The following is a 23,638-nucleotide window of genomic DNA, read 5'->3' as shown; positions in this document are numbered from 1 at the left end:
CACCATTACACCACCACCACCAGCCTGCACAGTGGTAACAAGGCATGATGGATCCATGTTCTCCATTCTGTTTAAATGCCAAATTCTGACTCTACCATCTGAATATCTCAACAGAAATCGAGACTCATCAGACCAGGCAACATTTTTCCAGTCTTCAACTGACCAATTTTGGTGAGCTCGTGCAAATTGTAGCCTCTTTTTCCTACTTGTAGTGGAGATGAGTGGTACCCAGTGGGGTCTTCTGCTGTTGTAGCCCATCTGCCTCAAGGTTGTGCATGTTGTGGCTTCACAAATGCTTTGTAAACCCTAGAAATGGCTGTGCGTGAAAATCCCAGTAATTGAGCAGATCGTGAAATACTCAGACCGGCCCGTCTGGCACCAACAACCATGCCACGCTCAAAATTGCTTAAATCACCTTTCTTTCCCATTCTGACATTCAGTTTGGAGTTCAGGAGATTGTCTTGACCAGGACCACACCCCTAAATGCATTGAAGGAACTGCCATGTGATTGGTTGATTAGATAATTGCATTAATGAGAAATTGAACAGGTGTTCCTAATAATCCTTTAGGTGAGTGTATATATATATATATATATATATATATATATATATATATATATTAGGGCTGGGCAAATTAACATGTCATTGCATTAACACATTAATTAACTAATACCGACAATTATTTTATCGCACGTTAACGCAGTTTTTTTTATTATAATTGTTATTTTGAAAGTCCGATGCTCACTGGCTCTGAATACACATACAGACAAACCATGGGTCACAGGAGGGGTGGGGTGTTGATCAGTACTTGTTTGGGATGGGCGTCATCATGCATCTCAACCAATGAGAGCATTGGGGTGGGCCTAACACCGTGTCTACACTGGACGTGAGTGGTGCGGTGACATGTAGCTTGTTTTAGCTTCAGGCGACCTGAGTTTGAGTCTTGACTAGAGGACTTTTCCCGGTCCCATCCCCCTTTCTCCACCACTTCTATACTGTCCTATTGCAATAAAAGCAAATAATAATAATAATAATTAATTAATTTAATTATGATACCAACATGTATTGACAGGTTTTAGAATGGATATACCTGTACATGACATATATATCCAAAAGTTTTACACATGCATAAACATGCATACACATTTATATGCACATACATATTTATATGGGCTAGGCATATAGACTAATATATGAAACTGCTCCAATTTCTAGGTTTCATATATATTTTACTTCATGTGACTATACCTTATATATCAAAATGTAATAATATATATATATATATATATATTATATATATATATTATATATATATCAAAATGTAATATATGCACATATATATTACATTTGCAGGAGCTGCTGGCAGTGGGAGGCTGGTTGGGGGTGGGGGGGTCCCTTTTTTTGTTGTAACATTGCAGTCCTGGATGTTTTGGAGCAGTGAGAAAGAGTGTCCGAACAGTAGCTAAACACTGCATTTGCTACTAGACACTTGCCATATTAATACAGAATTAATTTACAGTCAAAGAAGCCATCATGTTTGGCTCATCCCATTTAAAATGTTAAAGTCTGAACTGTCCATTTTATACCATCATTTAACAGGCAGGTTTAAATGTAGCATTTAATTGCCTAGACAGACTCTTATGGTTCTCATCAACAGTTGTGAAGTAGTCACAATTCTGCCTCGGGAAAGCATTGGTTGGCTTCCTCTCAATGCCTAATTGAATCAGACCCTTTCACCCGCAATATTAATGAGTGCACCTGCACATCATGCAATATAATGTGACAGTATAATGTCATTAGAGATAATTAGATCTGCTGACTGTTTGGTTGGAAATAATCAGACTAAATTGTGTTCAAACACACTGAGTGGACTTTAAATGTAGCCCTGATGATCAAGTTACCAAGATGCAGCTCTAAAAAAAAAAAAACAAAGGCATATCTGAATCACTGGACGCCATGGTGTCCAATCCAGTCCAATCCAGTTTTTTGAGATGATCGAATCCTGTGTTCACTGGAAAGGGCACATGTGTCATTACTTAGAAATCTCTTGAAAGTAACTGACATTGGATAAATAAAAAGAAATAAAAAGTAATTTTTTACATATATATATATTTTATCATATGTCACCCGAAACCTTTGATATTTATTGAGAGCAATCAATAGCATGAGCACAATTTCTTAACAGCAGATAAAAAAGTTTTTAGAAGGATTTTAAAGAAACCAAACCATTCCAAAGCAGCCAAAGTGAAAAAAGCTGACACGTTGTGCATAAATCTAATCAAATCAACAATTTGATACGTTATTTACAAAGATTTCCTATTTCAGTATGATATATTAAATTAATTAAAATTAATTGTAACAATACAAAATGTAAGTATATTATCGGCTATCTCTAATCTACTAAATACAACTATAAGACATGAATAATATAATATTAAGTTATTATTATTAGAACAGTTACATCATGATTTTTTTCTAAAGCTACATTGAAACCATGTGTAAAGAAAACCATGTGACTTGATTATATACAACTTAATATACTACAATAAATATTAAAATATTAATAAATATTATTTGATGATTTTTTTTTTTTTTTTTTAGCATCTTGCACCATGAGTATTGTATTTTTAAGTTAAAAATATTTCTGCTAAACTGTCTTGATTTTTGGTTCATTCCATTGTGCTAGCTGTTTTGCACTCGTTAGCATGGCCCTGGTGGTAGGTGCTGTAACTGCACCATCCATTGATGGACATTCAGAACTAGCCTAGTTGTCTATTGTGACAAAATTCATTTGTTGATGTCATTTTCCTTTGGCTTCAATATGGACCTCTTAGAGTAAACCCGAAACTGGGTCTACAGTGATACAGGTCTACTTTAGGATTGAGAAGTCGAGTAGTACTCACCAACTAGTTTCTTTAGAAAATATGTAGTTTTGTTTATCCATATTAAAAGAGTTGCCACTGATGTGTGAAAAAAAGGTAATTAAGAGTAATTGACACATCTTGACTCATCTGAAGCGTGATGTTGTATGTATCTAGTCAATTTATTGTAATTGATTTATGTTGAAATGCATAGGAAAGGCTTTGTGTGAATGTGCTGCACTGCAGCTTGGTTTAAAAATACCTTCAGAAGTCTGAAACCTATCATGTCAACATACAGCATTGACACTAATTTTAACCCTAATCCTGTATTTCATACTGGAGGCACAAAGGTAGTCCTTTTGATTACTTCTTTAGCTTACTGTTTTCATTCTGGAATGCTCATGGAGGATTTCTGAGATGTGCTTATCTTTTCATTTATTTGTTATTTTGCTCTGCTGCCCAAAGTCTCTCTGCATAATTTTAATAAATATATTCTATATTGACTCCCTAGCCTCTGATGTATTACTACATGCTTATGTTATTAGGAAATCCATTTCCTTCTTTTTTAGCAGGCACTGTAATTCCAGCTCTTTGTAGATTTTGGCTGAATGTCAGCAAAATAGCAGAAATGACCTCCCATTATCCAAAGAGTGCTTCCCGAGGCACCGCCGTTTGTGTATTCTTGGGAAAGTTCTGTTGAATCAACCGTGTGTAGGGATGGATAGCTTTATAGTCCATGAATTCAAGCGCTGCCGGAAAACTGTATGAATAGGGTGAGGAAATAAAAGTCCTAATGCATGCAAAAGGCCTCATCATTCATAGGCTATTATCACAGAGCCTTGAGCCTTTGAAAGAGACATTACCCAGATGGGATGTGAGCAGAATTCAAATATTGAAATTGTTCATTATTTTGCACACTCATATTCCTCCCTGCAGCAAATACAGCTACGCCCAGATTAGATTTGTAGTTCAACAAAGTCAATTTAGCCCTTGAAGATTGATTTCGGTAAAGTTATTTTTTTGTTTTGATGTGTAAATGATAGGAAGAAGACATTTAGCTTACGTTGAACACATACAGAACAGAAGCCTGCAGTGTGACAGATTCCATCTAAAACTGTTTTAAACAGCATTTTACTTTTTTTATTCATTGGAAAACTTAAAAGAAATGGTGACCTTTTATATGAACTGAAATATGCATTCTTAAATATGTAAGCAAATTTAACACATTCAGTTTTAACTGTTATGCATCAGCTACTCACAAGTAAAAATTAATGAATTTGAGTGTAATTTTTTGTTTATTCAAGTGCAGATAAATGAATTGGAACAAAATGAACCAGAATAGCAAAAGAAAACCTAAGATAGATGTAATTATGTTTATTTTGACAGATGTTGCCTTAGACAACAAGTCACACACCCAGTTAGATATACAAGTTACTCAACAGTTAATAAAAACAGATATCATGTGAGTTTATAATAACAGTCTTTAATCATTTTTTTTTTATCTTTTTACCATATTAAACAGCAAATTAAGATAAGTGGATTGTTATTTGTGCCTATTTCAGGTTTTGATTAATAATAAGGAAGGATCTTTGACATGTACAGTATTGATCTAGCATGCCTTAATGCAAAAATCTGCAAATTAAAGAAATTAATCTGTTTAATCCAGAAATATTTCTTCCTACTGTAAATGCACAGGCTATCCTCAGATGAGCTGAAACTGACGTTAAAGACATTAGATCTATTTCTAACCATGAAAGATGGCAAAATCATGCAATGCTGTTTCTCTGAACTGATAGAGATCAGAGCATATGGCTTTAGCTTGTCATAGATTAATGAATATTTCTGCAGATGAAATCTGTTCAGTAAGCAGTCCAATGTGGAAAAAGTGACTAGTGTGATAAATTAGTTCATGCACTGACTCATCATATTAAACATTTCAGAATTCTTCTTTCCATGTACAGAAACTCAGTCAAGACTCTGAATGTTGTAATATTTGAGGTCACCCCATTTAGGCATGTATTTCTCTTAATGCCGTTCATTCACTGCTGAGACTGAGCTATTATGACTCGTAAAGAGTTCTGGCTACTGAAACTTTATAGAACACTGTTTACAGAATGCACAAACAAAACTTATGTCTGCTTAGATTTCCTTTGAGAATTTTTTGAGGGTTCAAAACATCCAGGAATATGCCATTGCATGAAGCATGATGTTTTGATGAATGTATCTCTTGCATGAAAGCATCCCTTATGGCTAACTTAGCTGTTTCTGTAAAGTAGGCCAAGACATCCGTAAAGATTTACTCAAGCGGCTGCATATGTGCCATTGTCTCAAAATGACAGATACTTGACCTATGAATATTAATTAAGTTAAGCTTAATATTTGGATGTATTCTTTAGATATCAGATCTGTAGTACAATATTTGTTCATGTCCAAGTCAAAACTGCAATGATTGTGCTTCTAGTTTCTTTCTTCTTCTAAACACCAAAGAAAATATTTTGAAAAATGATGGTAACCAAACAGTTGACTTCCATAGTATGGAAAAAAAATTAAAATAAATACAATGGAAGTTAGTGGCTACTGGTAACTCTTTGGTTAGCAACATTCTTCGAAATACCTTCTTTCATGTTTAGCAGATGTAGAAATTCATACATGTTTGGAGTGAGCAAATTACAGAATTTTCAACTATCCCTTTAAAATATACATGTATTCATTTATTTAATACAGTTATTTGACATCTTATTTGATCTATTTTGTAGGCGAGAACATAGAGTACGACTAGTTGGACTAATATAAGTTTTTGTTTTGATCAATCAAAATTGTAGCTCTACATCACAGCATGTATCCTTGATTTCACTTTAAAGCACACAAACAAGCAATAGAAAAGTGGAGAGTGTGTCTGAGAGCTGTGCACGACAGAGAACACTGCCGCTTTCCGTCACGGATGACAACCGTAACAACCACTCAGCAAAACATAAAACTCTACAAATTCCATTGCCAAATTACCTTTCAAAACACACACTGACAAAATGAAGCTCCTGCTAAGCAATTGGAGATGCTTTCTTTGACGATATATTCTGTCGGCCATGGCAAAAAGTCTCTCCTGTCATGATTGTAAATGGCTGTATAGTGTTTATTTTGATAATATGTTTGATTCTTGCTTTTATCTTGTCCTGATGCCTCTTTTAGCTATATCTACACTAAAATAATGAATTCATTACTCTTACTTAATTTAAGAAAGTTTTTCCACATGGTTTAATTTATTTCATTCAAATTAAGTCAAATTAAATTGATTAAGTCAAACCGATGTAATGTACAGGTGCATCTCAATAAATTAGAATGTTGTGGAAAAGTTCATTTATTTCAATAATTCAACTCAAATTGTGAAACTCATGTAGTAAATAATTCACTGCACACAGACTGAAGTAGTTTAAGTCTTTGGTTCTTTTAATTGTGATGATTTTGGCTCACGCTTAACAAAAACCCACCAATTCACTCAAATTAGAATATGATGACATGCCAATCAGCTAATCAACTCAAAACACCTGCAAAGGTTTCCTGAGCCTTTAAAATGGTCTCTCAGTTTGGTTCACTAGGCTACACAATCATGGGGAAGACTGCTGATCTGACAGTTGTCCAGAAGACAATCATTGACACCCTTCACAAGGAGGGTAAGCCACAAACATTCATTGCCAAAGAAGCTGGCTGTTCACAGAGTGCTGTATCCAAGCATGTTAACAGAAATTGAGTGGAAGGAAAAAGTGTGGAAGAAAAAAATGCACAACCAACCAAGAGAACCGAAGCCTTATGAGGATTGTCAAGCAAAATCAATTCACAAGGAATGGACTGAGGCTGGGATCAAGGCATCAAGAGCCACCACACACATACGTGTCAAGGAATTTGTCTACAGTTGTCGTATTCCTCTTGTTAAGCCACTCCTGAACCACAGGCAATGTCAGAGGCGTCTTACCTGGGCTAAGGAGACGAAGGACTGGACTGTTGCCCAGTGGTCCAAAGTCCTCTTTTCAGATGAGAGCAAGTTTTGTATTTCATTTGGAAAACAAGGTCCTAGAGTCTGGAGGAATGGTGGAGAAGCTCATTGCCAAAGTTGCTTGAAGTCCAGTGTTAAGTTTCCACAGTCTGTGATGATTTGGGGTGCAATGTCATCTGCTGGTGTTGGTCCATTGTGTTTTTTGAAAACCAAAGTCACTGCAGCCATTTACCAAGAAATTTTGGAGCACTTCATGCTTCCTTCTGCTGACCAGCTTTTTGAAGATGCTGATTTCATTTTCCAGGAGGATTTGGCACCTGCCCACACTGCCAAAAGCACCAGCAAACTCACCAGACTTGACTGGCCAACAAACTCAGCAGACCTGAACCCCATAGAGAATCTGTGGGGTATTGTCAAGAGGAAAATGAGAAACAAGAGACCAAAAAATGCAGATGAGCTGAAGACCACTGTCAAAGAAACCTGGGCTTCCATACCACCTCAGCAGTGCCACAAACTGATCACCTCCATGCCGTGCCGAATTGAGGCAGTAATTAAAGCAAAAGGAGCCCCTACTAAGTATTGAGTACATGTACAGTAAATGAACATACTTTCCAGAAGGCCAACAATTCACTAAAAATTTTATTTTTTCTTATGAAGTATTCTAATTTGTTGAGATTGGTGAATTGGTGGGTTTTTGTTAAATGTGAGCCAAAATCATCACAATTAAGAGAACCAAAGACTAAAACTACTTCAGTCTGTGTGCATTGAATTTATTTAATACACGAGTTTCACAATTTGAGTTGAATTACTGAAATAAATAAACTTTTCCACAACATTCTAATTTATTGAGATGCACCTGTAGTATGTTTAAATTAACTTTTGGTTTGTCACACTTAATCTTAAGTCTGAAAAATAAGATCAATGTTTTTCATTTATATTCTACATTATACTTTTTAAGAAAGTGTGCAAGAGAACTTAAAAGTTATCATTTTAGTTATGTTCTTGGTGTGATTGGGCCCTGCATTTTATTTTACAGGAACATATAACTTAATATAAATTTACATGTTAATTCACTTCATTTTCTGTACAGATATAATATTGCATGTTATGTGTATAGTGTTATTCAGAAAGGTTTTACAGCAGTACACAATGTTATTTTACCATAGATCTAGACAGAAATTATAGTAGTAGCATCAATGGCTGCATATTTCACACATAAGTCATATAAAGAGATGGCACTTTTAGGTTTAAGCAGAGCAGTGGAAAAATAATATGAAATCCACACCTCAAGATAACAATTAAAACTTAAAGGAGGCATCTGAGCATGTGTTTTAACTGAACCAAACAAGCAAAAAATAGCTTGCCTTGTTACAATTCGAAGAGATCACCTTTACCAGTGGTCCACAAGATTTGAGAGATTATTAAAGGTCTCGCAAAACCCAAGAGACTTGAATAAAACACAATTTATTCTCAATATTATAATGTATTTCATTTTATTTGAATTGGCACAAGGTTAGGTTGTTTCAACTAAAGTATTTTAAATTTATTCCTAAAATTTATATATATATATATTTTTTGATCCCACCAACTTTCATTGTACAGACATTAACCTTTTTCAAAATATTTTTGTTTGTGTTCCAAAAACACATTTTCTTTTACATTTTAGGGTGGACTATCCCTCATTTTCAAGTTTAACTAGATTTTTTTTTTTTTTTTTCAAAATCTTTGAATATTAAGGCTTTAGTTTTTATTGAGTATCTCTTAATGCCAGTGTATTTTGTCAGGCAGAATAAAAAAAAAAGTGGGAAAAAAGTCAAAATATACATAAATTCAAGATATAGCTTGTATTTACATGGAAAATTAGACAAAAAAAAAATGCACATGCATCGTGCCTAACAACGTTGCTTAGCTGTTCTGAATTCACTGTAAACCACAGCATTTGGGGGTTTATTGCTTTAGGAAGTCATACAATAAAATTGTGCGAGTGTTACGGGTGCTGGTGTGTTAATCAAGGCACATGATGAAGGAGATAACAAAAAGGCTTTTAATGATCCACGGGAGAGAAAAGGGCACATCCAACACAAATCTTCCAACATAGACATGAACAATACTACAACATTAGAACAACATCAATCATGGACCAGGAAGAACTAAACAGACAGGGTATATAAACACAAATGAAGTAATCATGGAAATTCAGAAAGCTGGCGAATGTAACACAACTCCCCCTCCCGGAACGGTGCGTCCTCGCACTGCAAGAGGAATACCAGTGGAGGGAGGGTGGGGGTTCTGGAGGCGGGCGTGGGGCAGGCAAGGGGCAGGCGAAGAGGGAGCAAGGAGCTAGGAACCAGGGTGGAGTGGATGGAAGGAGGAGCCAGGGAGGAGCCCGGAGCAGGAGGAGCCAGATGGTGCTCCAGAGACCAGCCAGGATGGAGATCCATGGTGGAGTCGACGGCGGGAGGAGCCATGGTAGAGGAGGAGCCGATGACACCAGGGGGCCGACAGACGGAGACAGCGCCGGTGGGTGAGGAGCCCAAGATGGAGCAGAGCAGCCGCAGCGCCAGAGTTAAGCCGAGGATCCGGAGGGCCAAGGCGGAGCAGAAGGCTCAGGCGACCAAGGCGGAGGTGGGGCCCTGGCAGACCACTGCAGAGCCGGGGTGACTGAGGATGGAGGCAGAACCAGAGGGAAGGAGGAGCCTGACAGAGCTGGAGGGATGGAGTGACGAGGCGAAGCCAGAGGAATGGAGTCCAGAGGCGGCGGATGGTCGACGACTGACCAAGGTGGAGCCGGAGGGACGAAGGAGCCCAGTGGAGCAGGTGGGATGCCGGTCCACGGCAGAGACGAAGGAGCTAAGAGCCAAGGCGGAGCCGCCGGGTCGAAGGACTGAGGAGGAGTCCAGGGCTTGGAGGCTGGAGGCGGAGACAGGGAATCCACACGCCAAGGCGGAGCTGGAGACTGGAAGTCCTGCGGCGAACCATCGTGCCTAGATGGCGCGGACTGAGGGTGAGCTGCCGGACTGACTGGCACCAGCGGAGATGAGGTTGAGGAACTGGCTGGTCTAGGAGGAGATGAGAGAGGGAGGATGGGAGGAAACACAGGAGGATCTGGGCTGGGCAGAACCAGCGGAGAAACAGGAGGATCAGGGCTGGATGGAACCAGCGGAGAAACAGGAGGATCAGGGCTGGGCGAAACCAGCGGAGAAACAGGAGGGTCAGGGCTGGGCGGAACCAGCGGAGAAACAGGAGGGTCAGGGCTGGACGGAACCAGCGGAAGAGAAACAGAGGAACTGACAGGTCTAAGAGGAGGCGGGAGAGGGAGGTTGGGAGGGAACACAGGAGGGTCAGGGCTGGACGGAACCAGCGGAGAAACAGGAGGGTCAGGGCTGGACGGAACCAGCGGAAGAGGAGCAGAGGAACTGACAGGTCTAGGAGGTGGAAGAGGGAGGTTGGGAGGGAACACAGGAGGGTCAGGGCTGGACGGAACCAGCGGAGAAACAGGAGGGTCAGGGCTGGACGGAACCAGCGGAGAAACAGGAGGGTCAGGGCTGGACGGAACCAGCGGAGAAACAGGAGGGTCAGGAATTGCCTCCCCAAACCAGTCTATAAGGTCCATTAACTCCTCTCTATATTTCCCAGAAACCAAATGCAGCTCACCCTCAGTCGCAGGAGTGTGGGCAGGGCTTTCCTCCACGCCCTCGATCTCCACCAATCGTCCCACGACGCACGGTGTTGCCGGCTCACACACCTGGTCAGTCGCGCTCTCGAGTTCCTGCTCCCTGTCGGTGATAGGCTCGGGCTCTGCGGCTGTGGTGGGCTCTAGCTCCGTGCAGCGGGATGGTGGCTGGCTGGTCTCTGGTTCGGGAGTGGGGCTGGAGATATCCTCTTCGGCGGTGCAGATGGTAAATCGGGATCCATTGTTCTCCAGCACCCACTCCACGAAAGCGGCAAAATCCTCTCTGGGACCGATCGCTGGGAGGCGTGTCTTACACCGCTCGCTCAGGCCCGCAAAGTAGAATGCACATAGCGAGCGGTCAGGGAAGTCCGTAAGACACGCCAGATCGCAAAAGTCCCTGGTATGGTCCTCCAGCGAACGGTCCAGTTGCTCCAGGCACAGGAGTTGGAGTGCTGGGATATCCATTCCGAGAGGGGGGAAAACAAAAAGAACACAAAAAGAAAAACGCCACTAAACTGTTTGGGTCCGTGATTCTGTTACGGGTGCTGGTGTGTTAATCAAGGCGCACAATGAAGGAGATAACAAAAAGTCTTTTAATGATCCACGGGAGAGAAAAGGGCACATCCAACACAAATCTTCCAACATAGACATGAACAATACTACAACATTAGAACAACATCAATCACGGACCAGGAAGAACTAAACAGACAGGGTATATAAGCAGACAGGAGGTTATCAGGGAAATGGAGACAGGTGGGGATAAATCAATTAACAAAACTAGAACAGGAAACAGACCAAATAAGGAAACTGAAAGTCACTGAATGTAACAGCGAGGAACGACATTAAATTACTAACTAGACATCTTCATTCTTTGTTTAGCATATTCAAATTGAAGGATCATGAAATCTGAGCTCTGGTACAGGATTTCAGCAAACAGCAAGTTTAATTTCCGTTTGACATACAAGTGTAAGCTTTCTGATTTCTTCACACATACAAGTATATTTTTTGAGTGTATTAATGACAAGTGCCAAAAGCAGCCTCCAAAACGTACCCATCTTGGTACAAAATTTAGCTGTGATTTCAATCCTTTTATTGACGCCCCTAAAATTCAAGCTATTGTATGAGGGCAAAAATGGCCCTGCAAGAATTTTTGTCTTATATTTGTATGATGTGATATGGATGGATATTTTAAACAGTAGTTCAATAAATTAAGATGAAGTAAACTGAACAAATAACTCATTACTTGCTGGTTTTAGTTTCATATAGAGAGTATGATTTCATTTTTCTAAAATAATTTAGTTTTTTCAATAGTCATAAAAAAATACCAATTTATTATCATTAGTTATGCAATCAAAATATTTCTTTCTAAATTTATTTTTGTCTTGTCTATTCAATGCTTTTCTCATCTACCACAATAATGACTTTAAATTATCTTTTGGGGAGTAATTTCTGAGCCAAAATTAATATGTGATTAATTAGCGATTCATTTCAATAATTAATCGGCACATCATGCAAGTAATTAGCTTAAAAATTTAATTTACTTGACAGCCCTACTGAAAAGAGGTATGGCAGCATGAGCTGCTGCTGGATTAATTGAAGTTGTGCTGACCAGGTAAAACCACTTAAGAACAGGAGCTGGTGCACTTACTAAAGGCCTATCATTTACTAGCATCCCGTTGACAGCCTCAGGGTTATTAATAGATCTTGCCGAAATGAAAGTAAACAACCTTAGCTTGGAGGAACTGTCTGTCTTCTTTAATGTGTCAGGTAATAATGGCCGTACTTAGTTCCCTCACAAAGATAAATTGGCGCAGCCAAAGAGTGCTAGGCAACTCTACCATTCTCCTCTGGCTAAATGAAAAACTCATCCCAAGGGAAGAAATTGTTTAAAACATCTCAGGGAAGCACTGTTCAGCTGTATTAGTCAGCAGAATTGCACCATTAAAAATTAGCTGTTTAGATAAATCACTTAGGTAAAGAATAGCAGTACTTCTCCATTTCTGCAAGGTTGGTAAGCAATTCTATCACAGTAGTGGCATCGTATAATGTTGTCTTGTGGCTATATACAGTATTACCAACAGTGTTTATTTGAAAGTTTGTTCCAGTGTCTTGCCCCATAATCTTCCATTGTAAGTGCATTACCATAAACATGATTACTGGTTATATTTTAAAAAGGATACATCTTTAAAAAAAAAACAAACAAAAAAAACATTTATTTTTACTTGTAACACACAAGAAGATATTTTCAAAAAAATACTATAGTGTTAATATTCATACAGTAAAAGTAAGTGGGATCCAGTGTTGTTTCTCATGGAATTATATTGAATTTGTATTGTATGGACAAAAATGTATGAAAACATTCTTGAAATTTTCTTAGCTTAACAAAAGAAAGAAAATAAGACAGTTTGAAAGTAAAAATGATGAAACGTTGAAAACGATGACAAAATGTATATTTTTAGGTGAACTATCCCTCATTTTCAGGTTAAAATAGCTCAAATTAAGATATATTTACTCAAGAAGCAACTCTTAAATGCAAGTGTATTTTGTATGTAACAAATATGCTTGTGCAGCAAGACAAAATATACTTTTATACCAGTGACATGCAGCTGCAAATTCTCTGCATTCCCAAGCATTTTAAAAGAATGAATTCGGGAACTGCTAACTAATATTAACAATAGTATAAATTCCCTTGTCATGTGAGGTGTAACATATAGCTTACATTATAGAATGTTGGGAATATGTATGTAACTTATTTATTTGCCAAATGATGATAATTTTCTTCAAATTTGTGCCAATTTGGAGCAATTTGGATGACTGTATGGTCTATTACGAGTCCTCATTAATGGTCCACATCTCGCATGTGGGTGATTTCATGCGCAGGAAAAACTGTCCATTAATAATTTGTCCAAAAAACTGCGCTGTTTCTGCCAGATCTTGATTATCAAAAATCTAATTGTATTTGATGCAAATTTAACTTGACTAAATCAAATAAACAATAAAATTTGTATATTTTCATGTTTTCTCAAGCAAAGCAAATTTAAAAAAATCAAAAATTTAAAATCAATTTATTTTTATTTTTTGCCACCAACAACGTATGTTGAAGGTACACATTATTTGGCAACATGCTTGAGCAAACTAACCTAAATGAAAAACTTTGAAGATTTGTATTGTTTTCCCCATGCTTGACAAGTACTGCATGTTTGATGTGTGTGTATGTGTGTGGGTAAGTATGTGCCAGGAATAGCCATAAGGAAAAGCCTTATAGCTGTTGGCTGTTTGGTCATGGGTGTTTTGTAATTTCTGATAATAAATTAGATAGCATGCCACTGTTACATAGTAAAACTATGGTAGTCTAATGGAACAAGTCCTAATATCAAATGCAGTGATGCATTTTAAATAAATGTAAGAAAACTGAAAAATGGAAGAAAAAAGACAAGAATTTTTTTGTAATTGAGCTAAATGCTGATGAATTTTCCATGAAACAAAATTTTGAAGACATCCACACAACTCTTTCCACTAAGACCATGACTGTCAAGCTCCAAAAAGGACCATAAATGTTCCATTTCCATAAAGTTGTATGAATTGTGCACTGCATTCAAAGTCTTCTGCAGTCATACAGTGCAATGAACGACATTAAATTGCAGTCACTATTAACTGGAAATCATTTATTCTTCATTCAGTATATTTAAATTGGAGCACCATGAAATGTAAGCAATGTTGGTGGATTTTCAACTACCTACCCCCACAAAAACAATTCCAATAATACACTCTATCCCATAACAAAAAATTAGCTTAAACCATGGTAATAAAATATTAACCTTGGTGATTCATAAAATGCAAGTCAGCACTAGAATGTCAAAAAAAAAGCATATACAGGTAAGACAAAAATTATAACCTATGGCTCCTGACAATATAGTGAAGTCTTACGAAGCGAAACAATTGGTCTGTGCAAGAAACTGAACACTATTTACAACATTATTACCTGTAATCCATAGGCTCAAGCAAATGGGGAAATCCAATTCCTTTCTGCAGACTGGCCCCTTTGGACAGTTTGTATCAAAGAACTTGTTCAAATAACAGTTTCACCAGTTTGTTATATAGGCTAGAAAGTAAATAAAGCATGTAAAGTAAAGCATATAAAGTAAATAAACTAGTCTTCATCAGCCCATCTTTTTACAGAAACCATGACAAACCATAAAAATACACATCATACCCTTAATCCAAACTCCAACTCCAAACAATCTCATATCAGCAGTTCATCAGTCTTCAGTCTGAGTCAGAACTATTTCCTCAGTTCAGTGACGGTTGGAGGAAATGGAGCGCTGAATGAGTTGGCAAAAACCAGCATCATAGGATCATATATCCTGGTATTTCTTGCATATCCCAATTGTTTTGCTTCATGAGACCTCAAAACATATTAAGAGCCACGAGTATTATTTTTGTCTTGCTGTATATCCTTTTTTTGACTCTCAAGTATCAGTAGCCGCTGACTTGCATTTTATGCATCCTCAAGGACCATGGTTTCAGCTGAAAATCTTCTTTACTTTCTTCTGAAGAAAAAAAGTCGCCTATATAAATAGATTGCCTAGAGTAAGTACTGTAAATTAACAGCAAATTTTCATTTTTGGATGAAGAATTCCTTTAAATTGGGGAAATAAAAAAAAAAAAAGAGCTGCATGAACATTCTATAAAATGTCGTCCATTTGTTTTCCACAGAAAAAAAAAAAAAACACAGCAAATGGGTTTGGAGCATATAATTCCTGAATTTTCATTTTTGTCTCAACTATCCCTTTAGGTTTTCCAGCTACCAGAGAAGCCGTCATTAAGGGGTGTTGTGTTCAGCTGAACAATGTCTCAGAAACTGTATGAATGGCAATTTAAAACTGCACAGAGCAGAGGAGGGTTGATGGCTGGGAATTAATGCTTGTACTTTGAAACCAGGTCTGCTCTTTCTGATGAAACCGGTGTTCTTTACAAAGCGCCTGGGAAATGGATTTTTCCACAGGTGCCAATGGCTTCTCTAAATGGCCATGTGCTCTAATATGTCTTGATGACTGACCACTTTCCTGAACCCTGTGTGGGGAGAGTTTCAGGGGCTCAAGTTGCAGGGAATATAAGCGTCAGGACTGTGTGATGGAGGTACTGAATCTGTTGAGGTGCTTTATACAAGTGAAGGGAGCACATGTGCACTTACAGTGTGATGGGACTTTATTTACTTCAACTTATTTCAGATTTTGAGAATCAGTCTCACACAAACTAATTATTTCTTACCTGTGAAGGCAGATGCTTCTGTTCTGTATACAGCAGCTTCTATGTTGTTAGTTCTGGTCACTCTTTCACCTATAAGGTTCACTCGGTTTATGTTCTACACACAGGTGCTTCATTTTTCTCTTGAAAAAGATATCACAGCATTTTGGAAGCTATATTTTAGATTATTTGAATATAGATCACTCAAATGCATGTTGAAATTATGTGATTTTATGTTGGCAGGATTCAGTCGGGGTCGTATCTCAGCACCGGTTGGTTCACACTCATTCTGGCCATGGACATGTGCAAGGAGATCCGTGTCTACGGCATGATCAATGACACATACTGCAAGTAAGACTGACATGCAATCTATCACTTGACAATGAGCTTTAAAGAAGCTTCACCTGTTTCCAGAGTGAAATAGGAGAGCAGAGCTGATACAAGAGCAGCGTTGTGGGTTTCATTTAACATCGCGGGAAATGTCCACCCTGCCATAATACAGACATGCAAACAAATATCTTTGCTTCAGAATTCTTCACTTGGTTACCATTTTAGATCATGCAATGTTGGATTATGTTTTATCATACTTTGAACCCCTCAAAACATTAGGTACATTACCTAATGTAAAATAACACAATTGCAGTATGATTTCCTGCATGATAAGAGTAGCGCTACATTCAGTTCCATTTAGTGATTCTTTCATTTTCGGTTCATTAATTTGAAGGTATACTCAGTAGCTGCCTCATTTTAGAAATGTAACTATTACATTTCAAAGTAAGAAAGAAATTACAATAATTTATACCTCACAAGGAATAACAGTTCGCTTTGCAATGATTACTTTTATGAAATGAGACATCTTGGATGAAGCATGCAGCTAACAAATGTGACTTTTGGAGGGAACAACCTATGAAACGAGACACAAGGAGTAGTTTTTGGCTGCATCCAAAATCACTGTTGATTTCCGTCTGTTGTCTGGTTTTCTAACACACCGTTATGCATGTCTCCTGTCACTGTGATTCTGTAGTTCACTGGCAGCATATAAACCCCTTTACCATGAATCTCACACTATGTTTCCATTTTAATGATAGTGTCCTTAACAACCTCACGCCCCCCTCTGCTGCAGATAGACATAAGCATAGCACGTAATGATGTGATTAGTGTGTTTATAAAGCAGCTATTATAGTCTGTTTTCCCAGCCATTTATTCATTTCGCTCTCCACTTCAAAACAATGAGCAATTTTCATTTCACAGCAAGTCCCAGTCACCGATAAAAACTGGCAAGTGAGAAAACAGTGGCTTGAAAGTCATTTTGATGAAAGCCAGTTATTCTGGGAAGTTTCTATTTTAGGATAAAGTGCTGAGCTGTAGTTGGAATTGACCTCACTGGATGTGTTTTTTGTTTGTTTTTTGTAATTAAAATTCAACAGGTGCTACTGGGAGAGATAATTGAATCTATTTGTGACTGGGGGATGGGGGGGTGTGTTAATCCCTGCTTTTCTATTTTCAAATGTTTTTTTTTTTTTTTTTTTTTTCAGAAATGCGTGATGCAGAAATAAAATAGATTGTAAATGCCTTTAAATATCCTGAAAATGAAACTTTGTAGTGTGATTTATTGTGATGGAATGGCAAAGTAACATTTATTTATTTTCACATTTTAGATCAGAAGGCTACAGGAAGGTGCCGTACCACTATTATGAAGCAGGAAGTCGTGACGAATGTGCCGAATACCTCTTGCATGAGAGCGCCCCTTACGGCGGACACCGATTCATCACAGAGAAGGCTGTTTTTGCAAAGTGGGCTAAGACGCACCCCATCAAGTTTTTCAGTCCGGAGTGGCAGCTGTTATGACCAAGACTCCCTTTCTTTCAGAATATCCCCTGATACTACAGCTCTGTTGGCTCGTTCCTCCTGCATTGTAAAGTAATGCTCACAAAATGTGCCACGCAATGGCTAACAAATCATTCCAATTGCGATTTCAAATAGCAGTTGTCTGAGTGAAGTAAGTCCCATCGTGACCATGAGGAGAGGTTTCTAAGGAGCCTTGTGTTGATCCTGGTGTGATCAAAAAGTGTATTTTGCATGTTCTCATTTCATACTCATTTTCAGAGCACACATATTGCAGAAAAAATCTACAAAGAACGCTACATCCTTGCTTTAGCTTTCATCACCTCAAATGGGCTCAATTTAGGGCTGGCCAATATACCAAATTATTTATATAGTTATAGGTAACCCCCCTTAAAAATAATCACTTTTTGTTGCTTTGCAGCCTGAAATGAAGACGGACACAGTTTTTGTTTTATCCAGCTGTATTTACTCAGTGCAACTATCCAAGTGAAAGATATAACATCAACATGACAGAAAAAAAATACAAAAATAAATAAAAAACAGAATCACTAAGTTTCACTAAATTATTATTATTATTTTGCATCAGTCTCCTGACTTGTGCCTGTCCACAGCTTTATCCTGGAGATCTTCTGACAGTGTGATGCCACCCATAGTTGATTATTTACTTTAGTTGCACTACCAAGGACTGAAATGCTCCAGAAAAGCTCTTTTCATGCTGAGCTAATCAAAATAACCACATCTGAAAAAAATGTCAAATTGCTTTGTGTGCCATTGAGATGATGATTAGCTACATCTGATTGAGTGGGTGAGGGGGTGGTCCTTTATCCAACTCAGTGATTATACACACAAAATCATTGCATATAATATTACATAAATAATTGCCACATACATATATTAAAAAATATGTGACAATCAACGCGTAAATACAGCTGGATAAAACAAAAACTGTGTCTGTCTTCATTTCAGGCTGCAAAGCAACAAAATATGATTATTTTAAAGGTGGGTGATTCTTTTCTATACCCACTGTCTCTTGATATTTTTCAGCTTTTTTATTATATTTTCTATACATTTTTATTTATGTACTTGAAATGGGATAGGGGATCACATTTTTGCATTTAAATGTTTAAAAACATGAGATGCAAAGAAAGTGGAATGGACTTGTTTTTTACAAGTTACCTTGACCCACCCTGTTTTTAGACTGCTGTTACATTTTTTATTTAGGTTTTTTTTTAATTTTACATTTTTTTTACAAATAGCCATTGTTAAACTACACTAGAGAATGCTCTGCAACTCTAACTGACAAAAAATAGATGAGCTTACAAACTCTGTTTCTGTTTAAACACTCTCATTCTCGAGTTTGACACGGTCTTTAGGAAACAATAGGCAAATTAATATCACATTAAATTATAATGACTCACAATGCTGCTAATTTTTATATTGCCTGCAACATAATCTTTATTTTTACATAAACTTATGTTATGGTTATTTCTCCTAGACAAGCTTTGGACTGTCTTAGGAAAACTTCTGTCACTGTTAAATGTTTCACTTCCGTACAAAACCTACAAAAATCATTAGCCCAAAATCCTGAAATGTTTCACTACACCGCTGACATCACTTTGAAAACATGTAACATTGAGAGCATCCTTTGAACTGCTTAATAGGTCATTCAGCAGCTTATCATTCCCCATGTTTTATTTATTCTCTGAACAAAGGAATACATGAGTAGAATCCATGTTTGTTGATATGGGACTGTAGAATACAAAGTGATATTCTGTTGTTACGTGCCATGAAAAGAAAGCAGCATTGCTTACAATATCTAGGTCTGCTGACAAAAGACATGAGGAACGATTCAGAATGACTGAATTCAGATGTCAAGACTGTGCCTGTATGAAGTGTAGCATATATTGACTGTGCAAAGCAACCTATCTTCATTTTTTATGCCTTAATTGCTTATTTAAAAATGACACTCCAGTCCACCACCTGTCGGTATCCTGAATTCCTGTGAGATGAAGCGACACTGTCCCTGTTGTCAGATCAGCAGGTTAATTTTGATCATCTTCTGTAGCTAAGTATCATAGCATCATATAAACCAGCAGACAGTGCAGCACCTTTAGGGCTCCCCTCCTGCTTTGAGACGTCCCCTGCGCCTGACGTCGTTTTTCCCCTTCAAACACTGCTTGCACTCTTTTTGCATGTATATCAAGAACATTAATCATCGGTGATACTGTACATAACAATTTTTTCTATCAGCTTGTGATTCTGACATCATCTGGCAGCTCAGCCTGGACAGCCTTTCTCTTTTATGCACCACTCTGTGTGTGAGCACCGTCACAGTTTTTTCCCTGGAGAAAAGATGGACTGGATGCACTGGCTTTGTGAAAAGAGAACTATATATGGCATGAGAATATGAGAGTGATACACAGAACGGGAAGCAGGCGCCAGTGCTGGAGCACTTTGTTGAGATACTGCTCACTCCTCTCTGGCCAACCTGTTCATTAAAACAATTGATGTCAGCTCAATTTCTCAGAGTGCTGACCGAGGATCGTCATTTCCTGGCCTCTGTATTGATTTTATTCACCATGTGACATAAAACAGAGCTGGTCAAGAAATGGCACTTTCACTCTGTGATGTATTTTTGACTTTAACTTCTGCTGTTCATGCCTCAGTTATACCTGATGCTCTCACAATATACACTTCATGACCAAAAGTATGTGGACACTGCAAAAATCTTTTTGTTTTCCCATTAGAAATATAATCTAAAACAAAAACTAAATACATACAAACTAAAAACTGAAAATTAAAAATTAACAAAATTAACAAATAATCATAATATTATCACTTACCCCCTCTTACCCCCTTTTTTTTTTTTTTGTGTGTGTGTGTGTGTGTGTGTGTTTGTGTGTGTGTGTGTGTGTGTATGTTAGCATAAACCTCAGTAAATGTGACTGTATTTATACTTGAAGCAAGATAATGATAATTATAAGAAAATTATTTTATAAAAAAATTGTTTCTTACAACAACAACATTATTATTATTAATATTATTGTTGCTGTTGTTAGTAATAATAATTATTACTTATATATTCATTATATAATTACTTTTATAATAATAATAAGTTTTATTATTATTAATATTATTATATTATTAGTTGTGTGTATGATCATGTGATTTCCTAACTATCATGTGACATGGAAGACTGAAAATTCAACTTTGCCATCACAGGAATAAAATGCATTTTAAAATATTTAAAAAAAACAGTTATTTTAAATTGTAATAATATAAGATACTTTTTTCAAAAACATTTTTAAAAAAATCTTACCAATCCCAGACTTTTGGATGTACTCGTGGGTAACAAAACAAAAATACTGATACAAAAAAAAAATACTGATTTACAAAATAAAATCACACCACAATTGAAAATCACACCCTTATGTGCATTTTTAAAGCCATTGGCATTCATACTGAGGTGGTTCTTCCTTTGTTGCTATAACAGCTTCCACTCTTGGAAGGCTTTCCACCAGATGTTGGAATATAGATGCAGGGATTTGCTTCTCTTCAGACACAGGAGCATCTGTGAGGTTGGGTGCTGATGGTGGGTGATGAGGTCTGGCTCACTCAGCTTTCCAAATTAATTCCAGAGGTGTTCAGTGGGATTTGTGTCACACTTTGTGAAGGCCACTCAAGTTTTTCCATCAACCTTTCTTTGCACACAGTGACTGGAACAGAAAAGGGCCCCATTCTTTTAGAAATGTTCATTTTAGGGGATGGCATGGTTGTATTATTGATTTTATTAACTTCTCAGTAATGGGTGTGTCTGAAATAGCAACTCTTGTTAATTGGAAGTGAGTGTCCACATGCTTATGGCCATGTTGTGCATATCAGAGCTACGTTATCTCAGTCTCATGATGCCTTTCCACTGATCTACAGCAGCTTTAGCGCTTCAGCACAAGCATGTGAATGTTGACACAGATACCCGAATGAGTCAAAATTCAGCACATTTCATTTGCTTTTTGTTTGTGAAAAACACTGCATTGAGCTTGTTCTGTTAGGTTGTTTCTTTTCCAAATGTTGTACTGTAAGTGCTTTTCTTGAGCCTTTTAAAAGTGTGCGAGCTTGAGGAATACATTTTATCACTTTTCTTTGCAGTGTAAAGTGTCTTTTTTTAGTTGCTTTTAACTTTCATTCTAGTTATTGTATTTTTGCTGCATGACTTTTTCTTTCTTTCTTTAAGGTTTTAGACATTCACTGCAATCAGATGTGCGATGATTTGCTGTGTTTCCCTCCATTGTTAGTGCAATCTACTAAGAGTCAAATATACAGTGCTTTCCAAAAGTAACAATCCCACTAACAAGGACACAGTTGCCTTACAATTGCCCTCTAACTGTGACTCATTGAAATTACTTCCACATTTTATAGGGGAAAAAATTAAATACTAAAAATAAAAAGGGATCATCATTCAGATCCATTATCATTCTTTTATTCCAATGGACAATAAAGAAAAAAAAATTGTAAAGCCCTTTACAATTAAGTGAGAAGAAATGCATAGATGAGAAGGTTATACATATCACAGTAGCACAAGCTATTACTTTAGCATTAGATTTTTACAGTGGTGCAAAACTAGGTTGCTAAGTGATTTTTAGCATGTTGCTATTTGGTTGCAAACTGGCCTAGGTCACAAAAGCCCACCAACAATTTTTTATGCTATTCGGATCCCTAGATTTTGCTCTTTCAATATAAATTAGGTTTATAAATTAGATTTTTAAATTAGACTCAAACCAAAAAATAAAAATACAATAATAAAAATAAAATAAAATTCCATTAAAATGTAAAACTTTAAAGTTCAGTTGCCTTGAATTTTTAAATAAAATAAAAGTGGTGCCAAGTTACAACCTGCAATGAAAAGTGCAGTACGCTTTGATTTGAATTAATGATCTAAATCAATGTTAAATTAAAAATAACAAAATGTTGTGACAATTTAAAAAGATAAACACAAAGATTTAGTTATAATATTATGATAAAATTGTCCAAAAATATACATGGAAGAAAAAGAAAAAAACATAATCATGACCTAGATGGAATATGGGAAAAGATTTTTGGTGATTTAAAACCAAATCTAACACCCATATCTAAAATAAACCCCTCACACTTACAGTAAAGTAAAGTCATGATAGCATCCTGCTGTGGGACTGCTTTTCAAAAGCAAGGACTTGGTATCTTGTTAAAAAAAGAAGGAATAATGGAGCATTCTAGAATATCTTTTAGCTTTAAAATGATCCTATGCACATGCCCGGTTTAACAATGGAGTGGTCTACAAGGTGAATTTCCTACAGTAGCACCCTCAAAGCCGTGATCTCAGTCCAATTATGAATCTCTGGCGCAATTTGAAAATCATTGGTGCGCAAGAGTCACTGACTAACCTGAAATATCAATCTGCCTGGGGAAAATGGGACACAATTACACCCTAATACAGTTGTGAAAAGCTGGTACATACCACAAAAGACATTTATAGAGCCAGGTTTGCAGCTGCCATTGCTTCAATGTTAGCTTTGTAATATACTCAAATGTGTAGACTGAATATGCCGTTTTTATTTTTATTAAAAATGTAAAACAAATTTTCTTTAAAATTGGATTTGTACCTATAGTATAATGAGAGAACTATTTAAGGGTCTGAATACCTTTGCAAAGCACTGTATCATCCTGTGTTGTGATCTTGATCATGTTATGAAACTTGCCTTGAAAGTAGTTCACAGTGTTTGTCTGTAAAAATGAGTCTTGTTATGTTAACTATTTTGTGTAGTGTGTACAAAAGATGCAAAAGTCACATCAGTGTCACATGATCCTTCAGAAATCATTCTAATATGCTGATCTGGTGCTCAGTCATTGTCAATTGTTACTGGTGTCCAATTATCAATAATGGTTCTTATTACTTTACTCATTTATTTGAAAAATAAACGTTTGGCAACAATTTAATGCATCTTTGCTTAAAGGGGTCCTATTGTGCTCTTTTACAATGTATTGATTTTGT

General features: G+C 37.1%; 1 protein-coding gene across 2 annotated transcripts in view; it reads left to right on the top strand.

The window, feature by feature from the left end:
- The window catches only part of st6galnac3 (ST6 (alpha-N-acetyl-neuraminyl-2,3-beta-galactosyl-1,3)-N-acetylgalactosaminide alpha-2,6-sialyltransferase 3), a 94,609-nt gene extending 76,513 nt beyond the window's left edge, over nt 1–18,096 (top strand). The window contains exons 3-4 of one of the 2 annotated variants that reach the window (XM_042770937.1): nt 16,012–16,119; nt 17,427–18,096. In XM_042770937.1, the coding sequence (XP_042626871.1) occupies nt 16,012–16,119; nt 17,427–17,616 (298 nt within the window). In that variant the 3' untranslated portion in view covers nt 17,617–18,096. The remainder of the gene's footprint in view (nt 1–16,011; nt 16,120–17,426) is intronic. The other variant, XM_042770932.1, reaches the window with a different exon arrangement.
- Nucleotides 18,097–23,638: the final 5,542 nt, after the last annotated feature.

The sequence above is a fragment of the Cyprinus carpio genome, chromosome A2 (genome assembly GCF_018340385.1).
Source record: "Cyprinus carpio isolate SPL01 chromosome A2, ASM1834038v1, whole genome shotgun sequence".
NCBI lineage: Eukaryota > Metazoa > Chordata > Actinopteri > Cypriniformes > Cyprinidae > Cyprinus > Cyprinus carpio.
Note: the sequence above shows the minus strand (reverse complement) of the source record. Positions and strands in the feature narration are given on the sequence as shown.